At 47.2% G+C, this 23,888-nt stretch overlaps 1 protein-coding gene and 1 long non-coding RNA gene across 5 annotated transcripts in view; both read right to left on the bottom strand.

Annotated features, from left to right (window-relative positions):
- LOC310840262 overlaps nt 1–23,888 on the bottom strand; it is a 161,987-nt gene that overhangs the window by 111,726 nt on the left and 26,373 nt on the right. The gene's annotated exons all lie outside the window — the stretch shown is intronic.
- PRKAG1 (protein kinase AMP-activated non-catalytic subunit gamma 1) lies at nt 849–23,387 on the bottom strand. 4 transcript variants are annotated; one of them, XM_083729489.1, is made up of 12 exons: nt 23,236–23,387; nt 16,621–16,669; nt 14,745–14,851; nt 14,427–14,508; nt 14,258–14,316; nt 13,599–13,644; nt 12,618–12,672; nt 9,921–10,047; nt 9,583–9,748; nt 7,938–7,975; nt 5,034–5,180; nt 849–2,286 (listed from the first exon to the last, which is right to left on the bottom strand). In XM_083729489.1, exons 1-12 carry the CDS (start codon nt 23,242–23,244, stop codon nt 2,182–2,184), a joined length of 990 nt encoding a protein of 329 aa, XP_083585615.1. In that variant the 5' UTR covers nt 23,245–23,387; the 3' UTR covers nt 849–2,181. The 4 variants fall into 4 exon arrangements, with proteins under 4 accessions (XP_083585615.1, XP_083585614.1, XP_083585616.1 ...); XM_083729488.1 differs by having other exon boundaries at nt 14,745–14,854; nt 23,236–23,364; XM_083729490.1 differs by having other exon boundaries at nt 14,745–14,854; nt 22,931–23,322.

Genomic DNA, 23,888 nt, shown 5'->3' with positions numbered 1-23,888 from the left:
CCTGGGAGATTTGTGTAGCTGGAGGTCTATGCCAGTGCTGTAGTAGATATCAAGGTGGTCTGCATTTCAGGGCATCCCCATCATGTCCACCATCAAATTGTATGAGAATTGCAGGACCACATCCAGCCACATGCATCCACATGCTGTTGTGGCCCGAGGCGCACGTCTTCATCTCCACCCCCTCCCACAATGACACCTACCGGGACCACTAGTGCTTCTTCACCAGCGTTGACTTTGAGGATGGCTGGTACATGTGGAACACCACAAAGGACCTCCTGAAGGGGCTGCCAATCCCAGGGGCCAAGGTGTATTGCATCTATGATACGGGTTACCAGCTCTGGAAACCTACGATGACCGCTTCCCCTGTGAGGACCCCATCAACTTCAATGCACTTTGCATAGCAATGTACATTTTAGAGAAGCAAATTAATAAAATGTCCTGGGCATGGCAAAACGAGGCTGGGATGGGGGAAGAGAGAATATAGGTCAGGCTGCTGGATCTCAAAACTATCCACAACCCCCGTTGCCTCTGCTGCTTTGTGTGGGAGAAGGAAGGTAGGTTGATATTTTTAGAGTGAGGCAGCTGAAAGGGCCACAAATGCTTATTTATTCTTAACTGTATACAGAGAGGCGCTTGTGGGATTTTCTGTCTCCAGTGCCAAAGTAACCTAACTGACCTTTGGGAAGAGGGTCACCTCAGGCAACAAACTGCCTTGGTCTAGCCCTGGATGTTTCCCGCTTAACTCAACCCTAGAACTGGAGTCACCTGAATCAGGAAAGAGTTTTCATCCCTTGTGGGAAAATATTTGTTGTTTGTGATTTTTCATTTGCTCTTAAGACAACACAAACTGAAAGAGGATACCTCAATTTTTTATTAAGTACAGAATCTCAATAAAACAAATAGTAGTTGACATCACACAAAGGGAAGGGCCCCGGAAGGATCCCCTGCATGGACCTGAAATCATTTTTTAAAGTTCCAAGTTGAGGCAGAGCACGGAGAACGAGCGCTGCCGCCCTTCCAGCCAAAGAAAACAGGAAGAGTGTGGACGGAGCGTCAGAACCGTGGCTTTACAAAAATACATGTTGTACAATTTACATGGGGAGCAGTTGTAGGAATGTACAAAGAGGTGAGTTTTATGGCGAGAAAAATACTCTTGTGCAGCGGAGGGACTAGGCAACCGCCTCTGGTTTGGTAAGGAAGAATTAGGTGCCGATTCTCAAAAGCACTCATGTTTCTGCCTCAAAAGGAGAGCTTGAATATGCCTATGGACAACCACATTTCTCTCTGCCAGAGCACAGATACAGAGTCCTATCATTGCTAAGCTGATAGGCAGGACTGATAGGCAATATATTCAAGACCAAGGTGAGCAGGAGCTACTGAGGCTGTCCCAAAACAGATCAGCAGGAATTCAGGCACTCTGGACTGCCAACGGCCACCGCAGGCTCATCACAAGGACCTGTAAAGTGGTTTCCAGCTCCTGCGAAGATCTCGTTTGTGCCATTCAGGAACTTATGGAATGGGGCTTGGTTCTGCTGCTGGAGGGAGGGCAGGGGATGGCAACTCTGAAACAGAAACACCCCCCTCAACCTGTGCAGAGACTAGGAGGAAAAGAGTATTGCTTGGTAGAAGTGACAAAGTGGCACTAGGATGGAAACCTCTCACCTACAATTCCCTTCTGCGCCCGTATGGCATGCAGAGATACAGGGGTTACGCAAACACACAGTTCGCCCACTCAAGAGTTGCCATGGCTTATGCTGCCTGCCAGGCACCTGCAGAGGTCCACCTCCTGAGTGTCTGTGTGTGTTTGGGCTTTTGAGGTGGCCCCTTCCCCATGTATCTCCTTTGCAGTCGTCCCAGGAAGCCTGTTTCCCTTTTCTTCCCCTCCAAGCGTGGCAAGTATAGCTCACCTGAGCCTGAGGCTGGAGGGGCCCCCTCGATGCACCTAGCTCAAGGGAACAAGCAAGCCTCGGGGCTCCTTTGCAACCAAAACGGGGAAGGAGGAGACACACAGCCTGGTGAGGTGGGAAATACCATGGGAAGTAGCCCCACAGAGGGTTGGTTGATGACTGGGCTGGCCGCATAGCCTACTCTGGGCTTCAGCTGGTTGGCCAGAAGGGCGATGCAGAAGGGACAGCTGCTCCACGCTTCAGGTTCACGTTGGGGGGCTCAGCCCTCCTGCAGTCAGGGCTTCTGACCGCCAGGCAGGACCAGGGCCTGCAGAATATCCGAGAGGGACACGATCCCCTTCACCACATTGCTTTCATCCACCACAACCAGCCGATGAACCTGTGGGTTAGCAGAAAAGGCCTGTGAGGACTTGCTTGACACAGCCAAGATTTAGGGGTGGTAGTGATTTAGAGAGACAGGGTAGTTTAGTGATCACAGAGCGTTGGGACTGGGAGCGGGGTCCAAATCCTCATGCAGAGATGAACTTCACCAAGTGACATTGGGCCAGTCATCTAACCTACCTCACAGGGCTGTTGTGGGGGCAAAATACAGAGGGGAGAAGGAACTGTATACTGACCTGAGCTCCTTGCAGGGAAAAGTGAGGTGTGAATGGGGTAAATTAATACATAAGTACAGTGGTGCCCCGCAAGACGAATGCCTCGCTAAACGAAAAACCCGCAAGACGAAAGGGTTTTCCGATTTTTTAGCGGCTTCGCAAGACGAATTTTCCTATGGGCTTGCTTCGCAAGACGAAAGCCCATAGGGAAATCTCCGGGGACAGCGGGGAAGCGCAGCGCGCCTTCTCCTCTGTTCCTGGACCTGTCCTAAGGCTTGCGGTGGGAGGTCCGGGAACAGAGGGGAAGGCGCGAAGGGCTTCTCCTCTGTTCCCGGGGCTTGCGGTGGGAGGAGGGTTTTTCCTCCCCACCGCCAACATTCAGAACAGCATTCTGAATGTTGGCGGTGGGCAGGAAAGCCCTCCTCCCACTGCAAGCCTTCAGGACAGGTCCGGGAACAGAGGGGAAGGTGCGCAGCGCTTCTCCTCTGTTCCCGGGGCTTGCGGTGGGAGGAGGGTTTTTCCTCCCCACCGCCAACATTCAGAACAGCATTCTGAATGTTGGCGGTGGGGAGGAAAGCCCTCCTCCCACCGCAAGCCTTCAGGACAGGTCCGGGAACAGAGGGGAAGGTGCGCAGCCTGCTGCCCCGCTGCTGCTTAAGAGCGCCCCTCTCGCGGGGCCAACATTCGCCGCTTGGAGAGCCCTGCGGGGAAGTCCTGCAGGGTTCCCCAAGCTGCGAATGTCTGCGCCGCGCGAGGGGCGCTCTGCTTAAGAGCGCCCCTCGCGCGGGGCAGCAGGCTGCTATCCGCAGCTTGGAGAGCCCTGCGGGGAAGTCCTGCAGGGCTCCCCAAGCTGCGAATGTCTGCCCCTCACGCGGGGCAGCAGGCTGCTATCCGCAGCTTGGAGAGCCCTCTGGACCTCTTCTGAAGGCGGGTGGGGGGCAAAAGTCTTTGTCCCCCCTGCCTGCCTTCCCGGGGGATTTTAAAATGCTGGCGGGCAGCAGCGCTGCCGCCCGCCAGCATTTTAAGATCGCCCCGGACAGCGGAGAAGTCCTCCGCTGTCCCGGGGTTTTTAAAATGCTGGCGGGCGGCAGCGAAGGCTTCGCTGCCGCCCGCCAGCATTTTAAAATCGCCCCAGGACAGCGGAGAAGTCTCCGCTGTCCCGGGAAGGGGGGGGGGAGCAAAGACTTTCGCCCCCCCCCGTCGGCCTTCAGAAGAGGTCGGGGGACAGACTGTTCCCAAACCTGGTCTGAAGGCGGTTTCCATAGGAACGCATTGATTGATTTTCAATGCATTCCTATGGGAAACCGTGCTTCGCAAGACGAAAAACTCGCAAGACGAAAAGACTTGCGGAACGAATTAATTTCGTCTTGCGAGGCACCACTGTACAAAATTTGTATCTATTTGTCCCCAAGTCTATATGAAAAAGAAATTTGGTGTTTTGGTGCTCATTCTCTTCCCTTGCAAATACTCTCTCATGCTATTCAAAGCCTTCCAAGTTTCTCCATGGAAATGAGAATCCCATCCTTCAGTGATAAGCAACTTTTTACATAACAGCTTTGTGGTTAAGCAGCAAGTCAACGGCACCTTTGGTTCTTTGTCAATCTGACTAAGGTTGTATAAAGTGTGGACTTCACTAGCTGACAAATGCTGTTCTGAACTCGTCCTCACACCCCAGGTTTCAGGCATAAAAAAGTCCCATTGGCCAACTTTTCCTCGTATTCAGTTGTCAGATTATGTGCGCACCAAATTTCAGCTGTTGTAGAAGCGCCTTCATTTAACTACTTCCACAAAGAAACCAAAATAACTATTTCAATTTCATCATTACCTTTTCCAGGAGGTGGGGAAATCAACCCATACAAAATCTGGCACTGATGGGTACCCTGAGTTATTCTGTATTACCAATGAAGTTCCACGACTGCAGGAGTGGGGGGTCTTTAGCCCCTACAACTCCCATCAGCCCTAGAAAGCTGGGCTCACAGCCAGGGATGATGGGAGTTGTAGTCCAGCAACATATGGAGGCCCAGAAGTTCCCCACAGCTGCCTCATTGAAACGGAGTGGCCAAGGAGCAGTTGGAGAGGAAGGGCTTGTTGGAAGTGTTGTGCTACAACTCAGCTTGCACTGGAGGTTGATGTGTCTGTATGGGAATGAGGCGGCAGAGAGAGGAACCTCCAACTTTCCTAGACTGCTGTCCTTGCTGACCTAACCTGTGCTGACCTTCCATCAGGTGCTAGACTTGATACTCAATTCCTACCTCCTCCTCCGTTATCCTCAACTTGGGAGAGGAGACACCTTTTGTGTCTCTCCTGTGAAGATGTAAGAGCAAGCATGGCTCAAGGAATCTCCACCGTAGCTAGAAAGAACCAGTATCTTTCCTATCCAACATATATTCCCTGTAATAAATGTTGCTTTCTTATTTTCCTAAACTCAAGACTGTCTCGGTGTGATCATATCCAGGGTAAAGTGCGCTCCTCAAATCGGGATACTGCTGAGTGTTTTAACTCCAGATAGGGAGTTTCCAACAGGGATTACCTCGGCCTCCACCAACCGGTTGATTATTGTCTCCAGAGTCTCATGCTTGTAACACTTGAGCACACCCTCAAAGTACTGTGAGCGATGCTGCAAAGCCTTGGTCACCGTCACATCCAGGTTGTTGTAAGTTTTCTCTGCTGCCAGGTTCTAGTCACAGAGAAGAGAGACAAGGTGAGGAGATCTGGTGGCATAATTGACCTTCATGCGACTCCCGAAGTCTGTTCCCCCCATGTCTATGTGCACCTCGGGTTGCAAGAATGTGGGAGAATGTTTCTCCCCACTCTGTGAAATTTGAATCTGCACGGTGTGCTTCCATGCTAGGGCTGCTTGCAGCACATTTACAGAAGACAAGACAGAAAGACCAGAGGCGCATTCCTTGCAACAATACAGGATCATTCTTTCATCATCTACATGCAGCTACTGGGAGAAATCATCAGGGGGTTTGAGCTGGGTGTTCATCAGTATGCGGATGATACCCAGCTCTACCTCTCCTCCAAATCAGAACCAGTGAAGGCGGTGAAGGTCCTGTGTGAGTGTCTGGAGGCGGTTGGAAGATGGATGGCAGCTAATGGATTGAGGTTGAATCCTGACAAGGCAGAAGTATTGTTCTTGGGGGACAGGAGGCGGGCAGGTGTGGAGGATTCCCTGGTCCTGAATGGGGTAACTGTGCCCCTGAAGGACCAGGTGCGCAGCCTGGGAGTCATTTTGGACTCACAGCTGTCCATGGAGGCGCAGATTAACTCTGTGTCCAGGGCAGCTGTCTACCAGCTCCACCTGGTACGCAGGCTAAGACCCTACCTCCCCGCGGACTGTCTCGCCAGAGTGGTGCATGCTCTAGTTATCTCACGCTTGGACTACTGCAACGCGCTCTACGTGGGGCTACCTTTGAAGGTGACCCGGAAACTGCAATTAATCCAGAATGCGGCAGCGAGACTGGTGACTGGGAATGGCCGCCGGGACCACATAACACCGGTTCTGAGAGATCTGCATTGGCTCCCAGTACGTTTCTGAGCACGATTCAAAGTGTTGGTGCTGACCTTTAAAGCCCTAAACGGCCTCGGTCCTGTATACCTGAAGGAGCGTCTCCACCCCCATCGTTCAGCCCGGACTCTGAGATCCAGCGCCGAGGGCCTTCTGGCGGTTCCCTCATTGCGAGAAGTGAGGCTACAGGGAACCAGACAGAGGGCCTTCTCGGTAGCGGCGCCCGCCCTGTGGAACGCCCTCCCATCAGATGTCAAAGAGATAAAGAATTACCTGACGTTCAGAAGACATCTTAAGGCAGCCCTGTTCAGGGAAGTTTTTAATATGTAATGCTGTACGGTTTTTAACACTGATTGGGAGCCGCCCAGAGTGGCTGGGGAAAACTCAGCCAGATGGGCGGGGTATAAATAATAAATTATTATTATTATTATTATTATTATTATTATTATTATTATTATCCTACCTGCCTGCGAACTACCTCGCCAGAGTGGTGCATGCTCTGGTTATCTCCCACTTGGACTACTGCAATGCGCTCTATGTGGGGCTACCTTTGAAGGTGACCCAGAAACTACAACTAATCCAGAATGCGGCAGCTAGACTGGTGATTGGGAGCGGCCGCCGAGACCATATAACACCGGTCCTGAGAGATCTGCATTGGCTCCCAGTACGTTTCCGAGCACAATTCAAAGTGTTGGTGCTGACCTTTAAAGCCCTAAACGGCCTCGGTACAGTATACCTGAAGGAGCGTCTCCACCCCCATCGTTCTGCCCAGACACTGAAGTCCAGCTCTGAGGGCCTTCTGGCGGTTCCCTCACTGCGAGAAGCCAAGTTACAGGGAACCAGGCAGAGGGCCTTCTCGGTAGTGGCGCCCGCCCTGTGGAACGCCCTCCCACTGGATGTCAAAGAGAACAACAACTACCAGACTTTTAGAAGACATCTGAAGGCAGTCCTGTTTAGGGAAGCTTTTAATGTTTGATGTATTACAGTATTTTAATATTTTTTGGGGAAGCCGCCCAGAGTGGCTGGGGAAGCCCAGCCAGATGGGCGGGGTATAAATTATTATTATTATTATTATTATTATTATTATTATTATTAGTGCCCTGTGATGCCAACACAAGTTAGACCCTGTTGTATCAGCAGCCAGCAGCTGCATTGAAGAATGTCAACAAAAGTAAATTCCCACAGGCGATTTAAGGGAGTGAGCCAAGTCATGTTGCATGGAGGAAAGGGGTAATGAAGAGGTGGGACTCCAAGGTCACAAAGGCCACATTCACTCCCTACATTTAAAGTACTGCAATGCCACTTTAACTGGTCATAGCTTCCCCCAAATAATTCTGGGAGCTGCAGTTTGTCTCCTAGCAACGCCCAGCACCCTTAATGAATTATAGCTCCCAGAATCCTTTGGGAGAAGCTATAACTGCTTAAGGTGATCCCATAGTAACTTAAATGTGTGATGTTAATGTGGTCTAAGCCAGCATGAGCCAAGGAAACATTACTTCCTGACTCCAGTCAACTGGACTCTGATGAAAGCGCCACCAAATAAATTCTATCGGCTACTAGTCCACATCACCAACACTTTCTCTGCTGTGGGAAAGGAGAAACGGAGGCTTCCTGGCCCCTTTAACATCCAGAGCTTAAAACCACACCAGTTTTGCAGGTATGCCTAACACCCAAATGGAGCCCCGTGAAAAATATTTGGGGAGAGAAAGGGCCTGCAAGCAAAGCAAAATGTACTCCCATGCAAAGAAACATAGAATTGCAGAGTTGAAAGGGACCCAAGGGTCATCTAGTCCAACCCTCTGCAATGCAGGAATTTTTTTGCCCACTGCGGGGCTCAAACCCACGACCCTGAGATTAAGAGCCTCATGCTCTACCAATTGAGCTATCCCAGCTGCATTCATCAAAGACAGGGGAGATACTTACAATGACATCAAACTTGGAGTAAATGTCTACAACCCGGCCTGAAAGACAGAGATAGGAGTTTTGTGAGGTGATCTCAATATTTTACTCGCTTCCCTCCCGATATCGTATGTTGTTCATATCTCTGCTGCAATGACTGTTTTGGCTGCACTACCCCCCACAATTTGGAGTGCAATGCATTACAAGCAAAAAGCAGGTGTGTTAGAAAATGCGGCTTATAGGATCAATGGCTGGAGGTGGTTCCGAGAAGAATAGCAACCCACACAGGGGAAAAACACTCTTGGGTCACTAGCCAATTAGAACTTGGCAGAGGAAGAAATTCTTTTCTGACCCCACACATAGTAGCCAGATCCTGAACATGAACAGTTATTATTTCATGGGTGCAGACCCTGACCTTTCAACAAACAAACAAAAATGAGCACGTAAAGCATTCTATAATCGTTTTTAAAAAATAAACCAAACTAAATAAACAGCCAAGAGAAACCACACATACAGTTTTATAAAACACCAGTACAGAATCTTCCTAAAATAATTTCCTAAGCTCCATAAATCCATATAATTTCCAAAAATACAGGTTTCCAAGCAAATTTTCTTCCTTTATTTAATTATTATAAAAAGTATTTAATTATAATAATAATAATTATACTATAGTACTATAACATTACAATAATTATAATTATAATAATATAAAAATATATTCTAATTATATTATAAATTATATTATAAAAATGTATTTAATTATTATAAAATGTTGTCTTCCCTCTGCTTATAATGTACACCAGTTATTCTGCATAGCTGATATACATGGGTTTGAGCTAATCCTTTCTTTATTAAATTGTGCACCACACCATAAGATACTCTTTAAACTTGCTAAAATATTAATCTGTTCTAAGACCAATAACTTGTCAGGATAGAACCACATTCTCAGGTGAGCAATTATAGCCTCTTCATAATATATTGTAATAGGTGGAATGGCTATCTCTCCATTTTTATTCCTCTGAGTTTTTATGGCTACTGTTTTCATTTGCCAAATAACATCCTTAAAGCTCCTTTGCTAGTTATCAAGAATTTCAGGAAGAACTCTTTACCATTAAAGAGTTCAATAGTATGAATATAACTTTTGGTAGGATTATCATATTTAGAACCATGGTTTTCTTTAGCCAAGGTGTATTCCACTGTGACCAACAGTTCAATTCACTTTTAACTTCAAGTATCAACTTTTAATGATTGTATTTAGATAGATTATTTAGATCTTGTGATATCTATCTACCCAGGTATCTGAAGAAGTGTGCATGCACACGAAAGCTCATACCAATAACAAACTTAGTTGGTCTCTAAGGTGCTACTGGAAGGAATTTTTTTATTTTGTTTTGACTACGGCAGACCAACATACCTACCTGTATCTACCCAGACATTTGACTAGGGAATCTTTCCAAGGTATTTTAGATCACTTTGTAATTATATCGTTGGGAAAGTTGTTCAAGTTAAAAGGCTTAACTTATCCAGTTCTTATTTTTAACACAGTGCACCTTCTCGTTCACACTGCTGTTTCCAAGAGACTATATATAATCCACTGATAAACAAGAAGTGCTTGAACCCTGACTGTCTACATTGGCTGAGCTCCACTCGCTGCAGAGATGCACCTCACCTGACTCATCCACCACAGGCAACGCAGAAACCCGCTGTTGTACAAAGATGCCCAGCGCCACATAAACAGGGGTGTTGGTATTGACCATGGCAATATTTTCGTAGGTGCCAATCTTCAGCTCCTCGATGCTTTTGGACATGAATTCTGGCTTGGGAAACTCTGCAATCTGCAGGATAAGAAGATACAGTTTCTTATAGCAACCTGGAACTCTGTGGACAAAAAGGAACAAGATGGCACCTCACAGCTATGCCAAACAGCTCCGGGGCAGAGGGACGGGGGAGGAATGCAGCAACGCCAGCCGTAAATATTCGAGCTGGCCTGCGCCAGGGGTCACTCACAAACAGCTTGAGGAACTTGAGGATGCGCTTGTGGGTCAGGATGTACAGCGTGTTCCCAGAGTCAGGGTCGATGACAGGCAGGCGGTGGATCTTGTTCCGGATCAAGGAGGTGACTGCATCATACAGGCTGGAAGTCACAAGTTTGGGGGAAGCGTATCACAGATGAGAAGCAACAAGGACACCCAGGAGCCTGACAAGGGATGTGTCAAAAGCTCAGGGAGAGGGAGAGAGAGAAAGAGGAGGTGCATCTGGGATTCTTGGAGGAGAGGCAATGACTTCTGGGTTTTGCTCTATTTAATTGATGGTCCAACCTACCCCAAGGAGAGGACAGAGGGAGAAGGAAGACACCGGTGAGAGCTGGGAAGGAAGGCTGCCACAAGTGAGAGGTGTAGCTAGTATTTCTCTTGCTAAGTCACTTTGAGACTTTTGTATAAAAGTGACTAACAGACATAATAAATACTAAATACTTAAAGAATAGCACCACCATCTGAGGCATGTAAGTGAATTGTGGTGAACCACTGTGGAATGACAATTACTGTACTCACAACTGTTCACTTGGTATCTTGTAATCCATTTTGGGCACCATTTTGTGGGAAAGTCACTCACAAACAGATGATGAAAATCAGTTGCATATACTGTATGTAACACTAATGTCTCACAACAAATGAAACATCTGTAGAAACACAACTTGAAAAAGAGACAGTGCACATATTTTTGTAAACTAATAAATCTTTAATAAAAAACATATTTTTAAAAAATCAGTTGCATATTGGGGGGAATCCATCTCACAATTCCTTCCTCTTGACTGGGAAAGATGGCCAGATGGGAATCCAAGTAGTCCCAGGAACATAATAATGAGTTAATATCATTATCTCATAGACCTTATGGGGGGCCTAGAACAGGAATAGCCTATTTCTCTATTCTCTGGGGCTGCTCTAGTTTCCAGACAGCAGCCAGGGAGGGAGGAGGGCAAAAGTGTACTTTGTCACATACACAAAAATCCATACAGGTTGCCAGGTTTCTAAAGAAACTTGGCGGAACTACAGCAGGGATGTGGAAACTGTGGCTCTGGCTGCCCAACTCCCCTCAGCCCAAGCCAGCACAGCCAACGGTCAGGAATTATGGGAGTTGTAGTCCAACAACACCGGGAGTACTCAAGGTTCCCCACCCCTACAGAAAGGGCTTACTTTCATGCAGCAACACATGGGATCAAGCACAGCTGTGACATTACAGACAAAAATCAAAGAGAGAGGCGTTACACTGAAGTGCAGTCCCTCCTTCTCTCTTGTACAACTGGAAAACATATCGCTATGAGTAAATAGTTTACCACACCTCAACTGAAATTTGGTTGAACCACCAGGGTTCAAATAAAAATTGCTCAGCCTGCAGGCCGCTAGTTGCCCATCTATGCCATAAAGCAAGTTCACCATCTTTCAGCATCAGTTCCTCATCTGTAATGCAGCAATAATAGTCACCTTCTTTTTACAGGACTATGGTGAGAGGAACTCTAATAAAGACTGTAGATCAGTGATATCCACTCAAAAGCATTTAAATGAAGTGTCTGTGTATTCTGTAATTTATCCTTGTCTCTTAAGGGACCATTTCTTTTCAGCTTGCAAATTATTTTGTGGCAAGGAATCGACTTAAGGTGCAGGGCAGAAAGCTTTCTAGGAAAGAACTATGTAGAATCCCACTATTGTCTAGCCTTCCCTAAAAACTGTCCCCTTGTTTCTAAATTATTTCTCCTCATAACCAAGAGAGCTAGAAACTTGGTTCATAACGCTCTGTCACAAGAGACTAGGGCCCTGCGGGACCTGACATCTTTCCGCAGGGCCTGCAAGACAGAGTTGTTCCACCAGGCCTTTGGTCAGGGCACAGCCTGACTCCCTCCTCTGGCAACCTGCACAGAATTTTGCTTAATCGGTTGCCATCAATTTGATTTTAATTAATTTTTATAATGAAATATTTTTAGAATGTGTGATTATTTGACTGTTTGATTATTTGATTGTTGTTAGCCGCCCTGAGCCCGGCTTCGGCTGGGGAGGGCGGGATATAAATAAAATTTATTATTATAAAAGAGAAGCTGAGGTTCTCAGGGTGCCAATATTGCATGTGGATGCATACAGTACCCACATGTGTATGGCCCAAAGTGTATGGGGTTGTATCCAATGAAGTCATAGAATCATAGTCGCCTGGTTTGCACAAGGGCTTCCCCCTAACCAGTGCAATTTCTGCTCCTTCTACGACCCCATGCATGCACACACAAATTATGTGGGGAGAAGAGGGGAAGGGGAAGTTGCATTGCACAAGGGGCTGTCCTCCACCAGTGGGAGAGCTTTGCTAGATACAAGCCAAAGCCCTCTCTTTATGCATTTAGCTTGGCACCAGTCACCTGCTTTTCTGTGGGTACTTTCATCACAGGGCTTGTGGCCTGAGCAACTCAGGAGGTACTGGAGAAGAAAGGAGATCAGAATGCATTTGTGCAGAGGACCACCAAGGCACAAGAGGCAGAATCACTACAGTCCAGGGGCAAGAGATGACTGAGGAATCCACTGACCAGTGGCGGCTTTGGCAGGGCAAAATGAGGAGGCTGCCAGATGGGGCGATGGTAGAAAGCAAGAACGTGGCAAGACTTTTTTTTTAAAAAAAATGCAGACAGAGTTTAGCCCCCAACCACATATGGGCAGAGCTTCTTACCTGGCACTAGGTGAAATGCAGACCAAGGGCTTGAAGGAGTCCTGCAGGTAGACTTCTGTATGTGGGAGAGAAAGTCTCAGTTATGCAATGGAACCAAAGTGTTGGGAGGTAGCAGAGGAAACATATACTGCGTTATCCTCTGGGTCCCTTCCAACTCTACCATTCTATGATTCTATGCCATAGCTGTCAACTTACAGATTTGAAAATAAGGGACCAGCGGCCTTGAAAATAAGGGACCTGCAGCCTCACCTGTTCCAGGCACTCCAGTCTTCCTGTCCTCCTGCAATCTGGTCAAACTCATGCTGGTAGCTTCGAGAACACTGTCCAACCAACTTTGTAACCAGAGGTTCAACTGAATAGAATCTGAATCACGTGCACCACAAGGCCTATGTAGCCTCAACTTAAGATGGCTCCCCGGCCTGGCTTTGCACTGCAAAGTTTGCAGCAGCACGTGCAACAAAATGGCGTCCAGCATTCAAAAAACCCCTCACCTTGCATTAACTAGCGGCACACAAGGCATGCAAGCTCCACCCCCCAGTCGTTCTTAGACTTCTTATTGGGGGAGCAACGCTGCCAAGCAACACAGTTGGAGCCTCCCTCCTCCCTGGCCGGCAGGGAGGGAGGGAGAGGAGCTGCTTCCTTTGAAATTTAAGGGACATCATTTAAGGGACATCCATCAATAAGGGACAGCAGCGGGACATGGCGCTGGAATAAGGGACTGTCCCTTCAAATAAGGGGCACTTGACAGCTATGTTCTATGCATGGGAAGCAAGAGAAACCTACAGCTCCTCCTGCTGGCCAGGGGAAGGAGGGCATGAATTGGAAACCATGGAGGAAGAAAAGCGCTTTGCCAAATGCATAGCAACTCCTTCTCCATCAAGGCTGGACACACTCGACACACATTCTTCTGGTTCTAATTCTTCCCCTCCAGAAGTGCTCCGTACTGTATTTGCCCCACACCATCACCCTCCTTCTCCTCACCTCGCCATGTTTCGATCTTGTGCTCCTCCAGCTCATAGATCTGCACCTGCAGACACCAGAATCAGAGCAGATCATCAGTGCAACGGAATCACAGGTCTTTGGGCCACCTCTGCAAGTGTTGGGAGCTCCAGCTTGCTTTGGGAACTCGGGGTGGAATTTAATATCCTAGCTATGGAAGAAGTCGTTCCCCCGCCAATATCAGAGGCAGGACCCAGCTGACTAGAGCTCTGTACTCCAGAGAGTAACATCAGTGTCCACAATGAGTGAAGAGCTTATTGCTGCTGTGTCCTTTTTCTTTTCTTTTTACTGAATGTATTATTTTTAGATTTGTTACGCTCTGTTTTGTACTGCTAACCATCCTGGAACTGACTGGAGCATAGAAATTATTGAACAGAATAGAAAAACACTCCTGAGACCAAAACTGAAGTCCAGCCCCAAACTCACCCTCTCTCATCTGTATGTTTTCACTCACTCATTGCAGAGGAAAACTTTCAGAAGTCCTAGGGGCTAGAAACTTGTTCTTGGGGAAATCAAAATAGTCAAGATTCAATGTCAGCTGACAATTCTGTATTAAAGACCACTTTCCGGACAAAATCATCTCAGTATATATTGGCTTTTTTTAACGTAGAAGGGGATGATATTGCCCAAAATGTACTTACCATGGCTGATTTGTAATAGCGATGCAGGATGTTGATGAAATCCGTGATTGTGAGCATTCCTATACGGCAGAGAAAAGGGAGGAAAGAGTTCAGCTTAAGCAGTCAAACTGGGGGTGGGCAGGAAGACCAAAGATATCTGCCTTGTGTGCTCCAGAGGAGATACACTTACCTACAAAGCTTTGTGTTTTGCTGTCCCAGAGTGGGGCAGCTCTCACACCATTAGTCACCAGCGCAAAGAAGGCTTTCTTGACCTGAAAGTCAAACAAAAAGTACAGTCACACAGCAGGGCCAATTCAACCACTCGATTCCGTTATTGGAAGCCAGCTCAAAGACTCTGCCCCACTTATGCAGAAACCCTGCTCTTGTCTGTGGGTGTCTCCACTTTGTGGCCAACTGTTAAGAAGGAATGAGGCTTTAGCTAGGAATCTTGGAAGCCTGCTAGAGGCTCCTCCTCCTCTGCCCTCTAGAAGAACATGGTGCTACTCACCTGCAGAGAAGTGTCAAAGACCACAAGCTTGGAGCTCGTTGGAATGAGGTCGTAGCAGCGATGCGATTTCATGAAGCATGTGTAGATGCCACTGCCGGAATCCTCATCTGCTGCAGAAACAAGAACAAGGGGCCTATGAGTGCAGACTGCCAAAACGCTCTTCACCTCTCAAAAGGGAACAGAAGGCAAAGAAGGAGCATGAGATTTGGAGTTTTCTGTGGTGCAGAAGCAGTGGAAGTCTGCAGAGCAGGAGTTCCCATTCATCCGAGGGTTAGAATACATTAGAATTATGTCTCATTATTATTTATTTTTGTATATCCTCATTGCTTTACAGAATAATATAAGCTGGGTGTGGGAGAGAGAGCCCTGCCTCAAGGAGCTTACAAAAGAACAGCAATGATATTATTCTCAGGACTAAATCCGCCATGCATTAAAACACTCATGGAAATCAAGCAAATCTGCATTTTGTTGTATAGCCTTTTACACCTTCCATTCTGCTGTTTCTACCCACCAAGGAATTAGAGCACCCATGACTCCTTCCAACCCGTCCTGGTTCAGGCCTTTCTCCTGAGTTTCCCAGCTTATCTCCACAGCCATGCAATATCATTTGCTTTCAAAAACTGGAGCTAGAGATTCTCAGGATGCTGAGGCCACACTATCACCGAGCAGGAGGCTGGGAGACTACCTGAAGGCCTGCCCTGGGAAGGAAAGCGTCTTAAAGAGACGAGAAGCTATGAACCTAAAAAGGGGTAGTAGCCATTCCTGGAAAGGCAGGAATTGCATCCTTTACTTCTGCTCTGAATTGCTCAGACAGCCACTTTGGGTGGGAAAATGATATTTTGGCTTGTTCTGGAGAGAAAGACGGTGATGAAGAAACCCTCGACATTTGGTGAGGTGGCAATGCAAGGCTCAATGGTCTAGAGCAGAAGGGCTGGACCACAGCTCCCATCATTCCTGACCATTAGCCATGCTAGCAAAGGCTGATGAGAGCTGGAGTCCCAGGGCCGCAGGTTCCCTTGCCTGGTCTAGAGTGACCCACTCTGGGGATTGAGGAGTAAGCCTGAGGGGTGTAGGAAGGCATATAGAAAAAATGTCTGCGAAAAAACATGACAATGAGTCAGCCTATGGCCAAGGGCAAGTGTCCACAATTCACCATCTTACCAGCGACAAGTGATTCCAAGCCAAATGCTCAACAGCCTTATCCACCCTTTCACTGGGCCTGGGACTCATGTGAACGGTGGTTTGAGAAAGAAAAAATTGCAGTGAGTCTTTCCCTTCATTCCTTTTCGTAGTCAAGCCTCTGTGCAAGTGAGATACAACTCCACTTCTCCAGGCCTTACAATCACAGAGTTGGAGGGCACACAAAGATAATCAAGTCCAACCCCCTGCAATGCATGAAGCTTTTGCCTAACTCACAACCCTGAGATTAAGAGTCTCATGCTCTCGTACCAACTGAGCTATCCCTGAAGGCACAAAGGAGCACCTAAGACTTGGGAGTGAAGTCTTTTCCTGCTGTTTCTTTTTTTCTTCCCCCACGCAAACATGAATGAGGGAAATCCCCGACTTTTCCCCCCAAGACCTTTAAGGATGCCAGAAGACTTGTGGATGGTGATGGCAAGGAAAAATGGAGGCTGGTTTGTAAGCCAAGCAAATATTGGTGGAGCTATGCTCAAAGTCAGTCAGAATCCCTTAGGAAAACTTTAGCGATCTAATAGGGCCTGTGAGCATCCTATCATCCAGGAAGGTCTTGCTGACTGAAAGGTGAACAGTGCTCTCCAAAGGCACATTTCAAGCACCGTATCTTCATAATGTCATCACACGCATAGACCATCTTCTGCTCAGCCCCCCAGAGCATCCTCCGAGGTGTGACACTCACCTTCTGACGAGGGCAGGCTTTTCTCCAGTCCACTCTCAGGAACAGTGGCCTGCAAAGAATAAAACACAGAGAAATAGGAGATCAGGGGTGATCAGCTACAACTCCTCCAGCATCCTGCAGCTGCCAACATGGACAATGGTCAGGAATTATGGGAAGTGTAGCTGAATGTCACCTAGAGAGCCACAGCTTCCCCAAATCTGAGCTAAGGGAAGATTGATTGACTGACTGACTGACTGACTGACTCTCTCTCTCTCTCTCTCTCTCTCTCTCTCTCTCTCACACACACACACACACACACACACAGAGAGAGAGAGAGAGAGAGAGAGAGAAAGAGAGAGAGAGACATGCAAGGGAGATGCTTGACTGCAACTATTGTATGAACAGTTCAGAAAGGAAAGAAACATCTTGGGCATCCAGGCTACCGGGATTTGAATGGGTTCATATTCCTTTTCAGCCATGAAGCTCAGCTTGTCGCTATTACTCAGCCTAGTTACTTCACAGGATGCTTAGGATGATGCAAGGAAGAAAACTTATGTACGCACAGATACAGCCCATGCACACACACAAGTCCACAAAGCACGTGGTGGCACAGCAGGAAGACATCCCTCAGAGAGCGCTTGTGTGTGTGAAGGGGGAGGACATTCTCATTTTTTATGTCCAGGATGCAACTAGGCATCCCACAGCTGACCCCGAACAAGACTGCTGGCAGTCCCTATGCTGTCCAATTAAGACTTCCAGTTCAATCAGACCCATCTCCTTAAAGTCAGGGAATGTGAGCACAGCGAGGAAATGCTGACAATCGCACTTCTGCAGGCTCCTTCCCAGCAGCTGGAAGGGTGGATCTGTGCCCTCAGTGACTCCTGTCCCCTCTCCCACAAAAACTTCATTATGTTCCCACAATGGTCAGCATAGTTTCCAGGGCATGACAAACCCCAGCTGTCCACTTCCAAGCTGGGAAGGAAGCCGCCACCATTCAAAACTTGCCCAGAGAGCCTGGTCATATTAAAATAGGAAAGGTCTCCACAGCAAAGGGAAGTGTGGCCAAGCCTCACCTGAGCAACAAAACCTGTACAGTAGAATTTAAAGCTGATCTCTGGGCCAAGATTCTTGCTGCAGTCCAACCAGGAGTCTGCCTACAGAAAGACGTTTGTCTACCTCACACACACAAAACGGTGTTTACGGGAGAAAATGTAAGCCGAAGATAACCAGAAAAGCAGGCTTCCCAAGCAGATTGCACTGGTTGAAACCAAAACCAGCAAACATCTTGCTGCAGGTGACAAGAAGGTGTTCTGAGATGAATTTGCGCTGAACAAAATTATTTCAGAAATGTGAAGTGTGCAAAATTCTTCCATGTTTTCAGTCTTAAGGACTACAAGTAAATCAAAGAAAATCCAGATTGCTGGACACACACAAGTTCTCAAGAAACGTAACTTTCACAGCAGCATTCAAACTTCATGACAGTTTTCTTAACATACGGTACATTCTGCAGGATGTGGGTGATCAGCCTGTAGCCTTCAGTACAGACATAGGAACTCCAGAACAATTCGACATGGCCTCTGATTAAACGTTAATCAAGAGACCTCCGGGTATAGGGCAGTATATAAATTCAATAAATCATCATCATCATGGCATGTGAAAACATCTGCACATAGCCTCTCTTGTAAGGATGTGGGGGAAAATATTTTCAAGAAAAAGAAGGTTTTCACAGGGTAAGTTTCTCTTTCGATTTTGCATAATTGAAGCTGCTCCAGAAACCTACTAAAGGGCAAGAAGATACTACAGGAAGTAGCTGGAGGAATGGCTTATGGTTTCAGTTGTCTGTCTCTACACAAATGCACAGGGTATGGGAAACAAGTAAGATTAATTGATACAGGATGGCAAATACTACCTGGTAGACATTACTGAAACCTGGTGCGATGAGACTGGAATGTAGGAATTGAGGGATATAACCTGTTCAAAAGGAATAGACCAAATAGGAAGGTAGAAGAAGTAGAATTATATGTAAAGGATGTGTACACTTGTGAAAAAATCCATGACGTGGAGCATGGAAAGCAGATTGAGAGTATATAAGTAAAAATTGTAGGAGAAAGAAACAACAGTTACCTTACTGTGGGTGAGTACTATAGACCGCCAAGCCAGACTGAATACTTGGATGATGCCTTACTAGAGCAGATTACCAAACATTCAAAAAGGAGAGATATAGTAATCATGTTTGGACTAGATGTCCCTTGGGTCTCTTTCAACTCTCAAGATTCTATGAATTCAAATTGTTGGTACTGACCTTTAAAGCCCTAAACTGCCTTGGCCCCGTAGACCCGAAGGAGCCTCTTCACTTCCATTGTCCAGCCCAGACACTGAGGTGGGCCTTGCTCCGTGGGCCTAGTGCGAGACCTGAAGCTACAGGGAACCAGGCAGAGAGAGGGCCTGTCCTGGAGAATGCCCTCCCAGCAGAGGTCAAAGAGCTGAACAACTATATGATTTTTTGTAGACATCTGAAGGCAGCCCATTATACAGTGGTACCTCGGGTTAAGTACTTAATTCGTTCCAGAGGTCCGTTCTTAACCTGAAACTGTTCTTAACCTGAGGTACCACTTTAGCTAATGGGGCCTCCCACTGCCGTTGCACAATTTCTGTTCTCATCCTGGAGCAAAGTTCTTAACCCGAGGTACTATTTCTGCTTTAGCAGAGTCTGTAACCTGAAGCGTATGTAACCTGAAGCGTATGTGTCAGAGCTGCTCCAGGTCCCAGCTCACAGAGGACCAACGCCAGGTCGTCGTTATATACAAAAGTCTTTATTGAAGTTCAGTTTCCATTTCAAGGCCGTAGCGTGCAGCTCTACGTCTTAAACCCTAGACCGCCGAAGCTCCGTCTGAATCTCCTCCCCTTCCACACCAGTTTAAGACTCTAGCCTTGCTCCACCTCTTCCTTAGCTCCTTCCTCCTCTGGGCCCTCCTGCCCGCTGGGGTCTCACCCTTTCTGGACTCTTCTGACGCTGAGTCCCCGGATTCACTCCCCACCTTCCGGCGGGCTTTAGGACCTGGTTCCCTATCCGGGCTACCTGCTGTGCCGCTCGCCTGTACATTTGAACTTGGCGCGCGCGCCCAGTCGGCAACCTTCCTTTTGACCGTTCCCTCGCTCCCCGATGGAGGCGTGGTCAGCCCTAACTCATCTTCTCTCCCTCCTGGAGGAGACGCTGGCCCTGATACCTGGGATTCTTCCCCCCCACTACGCTCTGGTGGGGAAGCTGGTCCTGATCTCCAGCCGCTGCTCTGGGAGTCACCGCTGGCCCCTTGCTCCTGGCGCGTCCCCCCTGGGACCCCCCTTGCCCTGGCCATCGGCGCCCCCTTCTGTGAATCTTCCGATTCGCTGGAGAGGCTCATGGAATCTCTCGGGCCACTGTCGTCTTCTCCTACGCTGCCCTCAGATTCTTCCCCTTCGCTCTCCATTTCCTGTGCTTCTGCTCCTGAGCCCCTGACAGTATGTAACCTGAAGCGTATGTAACCCGAGGTACCACTGTAATGAAGTTTTTAATATTTGAATGTTTCACTGTGTTTTTATATTATTATATTTTGTTGGAAGCTGATTAAAGTGGCTGGGGCAACCCAGTCAAATAGGCAGGGCATTATTATTATTATTATTATTATTACTACTACCACCAAGTTCATGCTCCGGGTAACTATAATTCCTTGAATGTCAGTTGCCATCACCTTTATAATTTTAAAAAGGATTATTGCTTTTTTTTGTTGTTTCATATCTCATTTAAAAAGATAATTCGCACTACAGAAGCCTCCATATACTTGCACATACTCCCAACTCAGGCACATATGTGCAGGGATTATTTAACTACAGTCTCTGTATGAGTGTCTATCTGTACATAAACCCAACATTTAGCTTCAACACACACTCTGGCTTCAAACACTACAGGCAGGCAATCTCACAAAGCGTGAGCAATACAGATAAATATCTGCATTTAAAAGAAAACTGTTCCGCTGCAACCCAGCACTTCCCCGTATATACGTAGCCTGCAAACCTATTGAGCCATCATCACCTATGTGTGCTAGCTCTCTTTGCTTGCCGGTGTCCAGAACTGGTGGCCTGTCACTCCTGCTGTAGTTCCACACCAGTTTGTGCGTCATGCAGGAGGCACCATTGGGGGATATAAATAAGAATTGGGATTAGACTAGGGAAGGTCACGGGCTCAGTGGTAACAAGCCTCTGCTCACATGTAGCAAACAGCAACAGAATTAGAGACGAGACAGGCTCTCATGAGCATAGATAATTGGATTTAAAGGCAGCTGGACTCTGTAGACTTTTCAGAGAACTTGAACATTTGCTGTTACAGTAAAGGCTTCTGGCTACTATTTCTACCGTTGGTATCTAATACTCACCAGAAAACAAGCTGAGCAGGCTTTATGGCTTCCTATTCCTGGCCACGCCTGAGCACACCAATAACAATTTCTACCATGCCATTGTTACTCCCACAGCCTCCACAATACAGGAAAGAGGCACCCGGCAGCCAGGATTTTTGAAAAAAATTAAGCCAGCAGAACAGGGCAGAGGCAACATTTCAAATTCCTTCCAGGGGCGAAAAGCTTTGGCAAATTATCAGGTTAGATCAAATGCCTCCAGTGAGATACACCACGACTTAAGAATTATTAGTAACGCTTCAAGTGAGAATATCACAAGACCTCCAAGGACAACAGACTGATACTTACAAAGCAAAACAAAAAGGGGCATGTTATTATGCTCCAATACCAATAAGTATTCTTCTTCCTGGGATTCTGAATGCAACCCAAACTTGAGCCACTCTCCTTTTTATGTTTAATTTTTACTTTTAACTAAATTGTATTTTCTTTCTCCATTTCCTTAGTTCTTACATGATACAGAATTCCATGTTTTTCATTTAATGAAAAGAAATATTAAAAAGAAAAATTGAGGTGGATTAAAAAAGATGCTTCTGGCATAATAATGCCTCATAACTATTTTTATAAGAGAATGTTAATGGCATACTGCATTATGCTTGTTGCACTGAAGCATCGCTATGAATAGAACACACATTATCCTGAAAGAAGGATAAGTACAGAGGCAGAGCAGATATTTCATGATGCTGCAACATGCTAGGCCACATCGCACCACATACCCATGTTTACTCAGAAGTAAATCTCATGGAGTTAATCTAACTCTGCAAAGGACTGTGACCTTTGCCTGCCCCACGTTCCCTCCAGGAGGAATCAGAAGACACTGCTGCTGTGCATCCCATCAGTGCACACAGTTCTCTGAGGTTAAGGCTGTATTTGCAGAGAAGTTACTTTTACTGACAGCAGTTGCTGCCAAGGCAAATGGCTTCTTTGCAGTCACAGTGGATGGGAAGTGGCTCTGGCTCCTTTTCATTCCCAAAGAGGAAAGGAGGTGGCTAAGTTAACTTGCAATCCTATACCCAGTTAAAATAAGTGGGGTTTTTTCATTGTGGTCCAAGGTATCCTTAAGGAGAAGATCAGCAAATGTACTTGAGGAGTTAATTGCATCTTAAAGCTTTTCAAATTAGTCACAGAAATAGCTGCTAGCATCTTTATGTGCCCCCACCAACACCCCAGACATTCTTTTACACCCCTATAGTTCTGTCTTAAGCATGAATAGTTACAAGCAGGTTGCAGTAACATTTGCATTGACAACCAGGAACAAGTTACTGTCACTCCACCTCAGCCCCGCCATTTACAAAAAGGGGATAGCAGCCAACTTATCTTTAGTGTCATCATGCAGGTGCAGGTTCCTAAGATAATTCACATGGAGCACTCTGCACACTCTAAAAGTGCTACATAAAAGCAGCAATTACACACACACACACACCCTATCTATCCATCCACACACACATATATAATATATACATGTGCTCACTCAACCATTTTGATCAGCCTATATGGTACTACTACAGGTGCCACGTAATACCCATTCTGCACTTGTAAGAACTGGACCATTTCGTAATATGGCAGCTACGGAACTCCCAGCCTACTGAGAGCTCAAACAGGCGCCTCCACTGTACTCTGGAAAGATCCAGCACCTGCTGAAACCTCTCCTGTTTAGACAAGGAGACAAGGTTTACCCAGATGCTTAGGAAGTTGAAGCGATTCTAATCTGTTCTAGTCTTTTAACTTCTGCTTGCTTTAGGAGGGTCACGAACCTTTCTCGATTTCACTGTTTTATCTTTTTGTGAACTGCTTTGAGGCTTGGTTTGTTTTTTTCACAATCAAGAAGCGCATACATTTTACGAAATAAAGTAGACGGAGACATACAGCTACAACACAACACACACCATCTAGCCCTGATGTGATAGCTCAGTCGGTAGAGCGCGAGACTCTTAGATCTCCGGGTCCTGGGTTCGAGTTCCGCGCTGGGCAAAAGGGGTTGCACTGGACGACCCTCGAAGTCCCTTCCAATTGAACCATGATTCTGCAGCCTAGCTTAAAAGACCCCCACCCAATGAAGTCCCTGCGGCCCCCAGAGCTCTCTATTAAGGGTGGGGAAAGGGAGGAGCAGTAGGAAACCCCCCTCCGAGTAGCCGAGCGGAAGGAGGGAGGGAGCACGAGACGGAAACTCCCGAGCCCCGCTGCCACTTACCGCCTCCATGATCCCCGCCGCTGCCCCCGGAGAAGGGGTGGCGGCTCCCGCTCCAGTTACCGCCCAAGCATAAACCTGAGCGTCCGCCTTGACGCATCACTGCCCTCACTTCCGCCAGGACGCGGCGTCACGTGAACGGAAGCGGAAGGAACAAAAAGAAAAGGGCGCCGCTCCACGTCCGGACGTAAAAATAAGGCGGTTTCCGCGCCCGCCCGCCTCCTTCCTCTATGGCTCCACCCACCAAACCTGGGCACAGATCTCACTCGAGGCGCAGAAGTCTAAGGATATAGACTCGTAGCGTTGGAAGGGATCCTCACGGTCATCTAGTCCAACCCCCTGCAATGCCAGCAGTTCTTTAATTGCTGTGCCACACAGGCTTCCGGCTTCTCTGAAGGTAATAATTAACAGCAACATCAGTTACCTCACCACACAAAATAAGACCCAAGTTAGAAAGAGAATAAACTCCTGGCTTCTAAATTCTCCCTTGATGTTTCCACTATTTCCTGTGGGCAGCTGCCTCCAGGGAGTAATGGTGCCAAAAGTAACCAGGAAGCCCCCACTTCCTGATTTTAATCTAATTAAAACCATTAAATCTAATCTAAAACGGGTTAAAATTACCTCAGTTTCCTAAGCATCTGAGCTGTGACTTTGAC

The sequence above is a fragment of the Podarcis gaigeae genome (assembly GCF_964106915.1).
Source record: "Podarcis gaigeae genome assembly, chromosome: 2".
NCBI lineage: Eukaryota > Metazoa > Chordata > Lepidosauria > Squamata > Lacertidae > Podarcis > Podarcis gaigeae.
This window is presented reverse-complemented; position numbering and strand designations above follow the sequence as displayed.

Coding starts and splice junctions, on each gene's coding strand:
- PRKAG1 (XM_083729488.1), bottom strand. Junction 14,855..16,620: donor AAGCCTGCCCTCGTCAGAAG/GTGAGTGTCACA, acceptor TTGTTTCTGCAG/CAGATGAGGATTCCGGCAGT. Junction 9,749..9,920: donor TCAAGTTCCTCAAGCTGTTT/GTGAGTGACCCC, acceptor CTTATCCTGCAG/ATTGCAGAGTTTCCCAAGCC.